General features: G+C 51.7%; 1 protein-coding gene across 1 annotated transcript in view; it reads left to right on the forward strand.

Moving 5' to 3' along the window:
- The window catches only part of znf341 (zinc finger protein 341), a gene marked incomplete at both ends in the record, with an annotated part of 11,476 nt that overhangs the window by 532 nt on the left and 8,444 nt on the right, over nucleotides 1-2,500 (forward strand). Inside the window, 4 exons of the mRNA XM_084446228.1 lie at nucleotides 214-403; nucleotides 1,315-1,405; nucleotides 2,012-2,102; nucleotides 2,214-2,387. Coding sequence (XP_084302354.1) covers nucleotides 214-403; nucleotides 1,315-1,405; nucleotides 2,012-2,102; nucleotides 2,214-2,387 — 546 coding nt within the window. The remainder of the gene's footprint in view (nucleotides 1-213; nucleotides 404-1,314; nucleotides 1,406-2,011; nucleotides 2,103-2,213; nucleotides 2,388-2,500) is intronic.

Genomic DNA, 2,500 nt, shown 5'->3' on the forward strand with positions numbered 1-2,500 from the left:
CTCCCTCACCTCCTCTCCCTCACCTCCTCTCACCCTCCCCCTCTCCCTCTCCTCTTCTCTCACTCCCCCTCTCCTCTTCTCTCACCCCCCCTCACCCTCATCTCCTCTCTCACTCCCCTCTCCCTCACCTCCTCTCTCACTCCCCCTCTCCCTCACCTCCTCTCTCACCCTCCCACTCTCCCTCACCTCCTCTCTCACCCCCCCTCCCCCCAGGTGCCTAGTCAGTGTGTGGAGAGCCAGTCCTTCACCACTCCCCCGGTCTACAGTCCAGGGAAGCAGGGCGCCAAGACCAAGACCTGCAGCATCACCGGCGCCGCCAACCTCCCAGAGCTGGGCGACTTCGAGAAGGTCATCATCCCCAAACGACCCCGGACCGGCAAGAAGGGTCCAGATGGATCCGCAGGTGTGTTCTGACCCGAGGAGGGTTAGAGAGATGGTTTGACCCGAGGAGGGTTAGAGAGATGGTTCGACCCGAGGAGGGTTAGAGAGATGGTTCTGACCAGAGGAGGGTTAGAGAGATGGTTTGACCCGAGGAGGGTTAGAGAGATGGTTCGACCCGAGGAGGGTTAGAGAGATGGTTCGACCCGAGGAGGGTTAGAGAGATGGTTCTGACCCGAGGAGGGTTAGAGAGATGGTTCTGACCCGAGGAGGGTTAGAGAGATGGTTCGACCCGAGGAGGGTTAGAGAGATGGTTCGACCCGAGGAGGGTTAAAGAGATGGTTCGACCCGAAGAGGGTTAGAGAGATGGTTTAACCCGAGGAGGGTCAGAGAGATGGTTCGACCCGAGGAGGGTTAGAGAGATGGTTCGACCCGAGGAGGGTTAGAGAGATGGTTCGACCCGAGGAGGGTTAAAGAGATGGTTCGACCCGAAGAGGGTTAGAGAGATGGTTTAACCCGAGGAGGGTTAGAGAGATGGTTCTGACCCGAGGAGGGTTAGAGAGATGGTTCTGACCCGAGGAGGGTTAGAGAGATGGTTCGACCCGAGGAGGGTTAGAGAGATGGTTCGACCCGAGGAGGGTTAGAGAGATGGTTCGACCCGAGGAGGGTTAGAGAGATGGTTCGACCCGAGGAGGGTTAGAGAGATGGTTCTGACCCGAGGAGGGTTAGAGAGATGGTTCGTTTTGGACACCACTTGGTAAAGATGTGTGATGATATGTTGAATATCCATGTGTTATTAGTGTATTAGTTATTTTACAGTTGTGTTTTGGGTTTATTCATGTCCATCTTCAGTCTTCCTGATTCTGAACCCTGGTTCTGATTCTGAACCCTGGTTCTGATTCTGAATCCTGGTTCTGGTTCTGATTCTGATTCCAGACCAGCTGAAAGGAAAATGCCCGAAGCTCAAATGCAACTTCTGCGACAAAATCTTCACCAAGAACTTTGATCTCCAGCAGCACATCCGGAGGTGAGCCTGAAGCCTTTCCTCTCCTCCATCACCTCAGTTTGGTTTGGGTAGCGTGCTGTAGGTCTCACTGCTTTAGACGGGCACGTCCGTTACCCTATCAGGGCGGGGTGGGCGGGTACCTTCACCTAAAACACACAGGAACAGCAGTATGGTATAACGCTCATTCATTTTGTAAAAGACAAACTTGTTGTGGAGCTTGTGAGTCAATTCGAATTTCTGCACAGCCAGAAGCCATGTTTCCATCCACTTGTCAATCGAATTGTGTGAGGATCGCTAAAAATATGAATGTGAATAAAGCCGGCGAACGTGCGTTTCCATCTAGAGCTTTAAATCGGATAAAGCATTTATCACAAAAGACTTTTATCGAACATGAGAAAATCCGATGAGATCGACAGTACAAACTTTTTGTCGATTTTCATGACTTTTAATCAAATTTTACTGTTTCCATAAGGCATTTTTAATTCGATATAACTTAATTCGCATAAAACGTGTGGATGGAAACACGGCTAGAGTAAAGTCACACCTCTCACCTTTGTACAGTATTGTTATTGCTGACCATCACATAACGGCATGACCTCTGACCCCTGACCCCTGACCCCTGTCCAGCCACACGGGAGAGAAGCCCTTCCAGTGCATCGTGTGTGGGCGGGCCTTCGCCCAGAAGTCCAACGTGAAGAAGCACATGCAGACACACAAGGTCTCGCTCTCTCTCGTCATCATGTCTCTCTCTCTCTCCGCTAGTCGCTTTTCCTGTGAAGCACGTCGTAGAACATCCTGTGTGTTTGCTGTGATTTGATTGTAATTCAAGGTGTGGCCTTTGGGCGTGGCCAGCACGGTGTCCAGGCTGCCAATCACGGTCAAGCTGGTCCCGCTGTGTTCCGAGGGGGAGGGGGAGGAGGAGGAGCAGCAGGGGGAGGGGCTTCTGCAGAACCAGCAGCTTGCAGAGGAAGAGGCGGAGCCTCCAGGTAAACCTCGCTGTGATGTCATTTCCTTGTTCTAATTCTCTGTGTGAGATCGTGTGCAGTGTACAGTATTCCTATTGGCATTTAATTGATTTTAAAAGCGAGCGCTGATTAATAACCCTTGTGGTTTTGT

The sequence above is a fragment of the Borostomias antarcticus genome (genome assembly GCF_949987555.1).
Source record: "Borostomias antarcticus genome assembly, chromosome: 11".
Lineage (NCBI taxonomy): Eukaryota > Metazoa > Chordata > Actinopteri > Stomiiformes > Stomiidae > Borostomias > Borostomias antarcticus.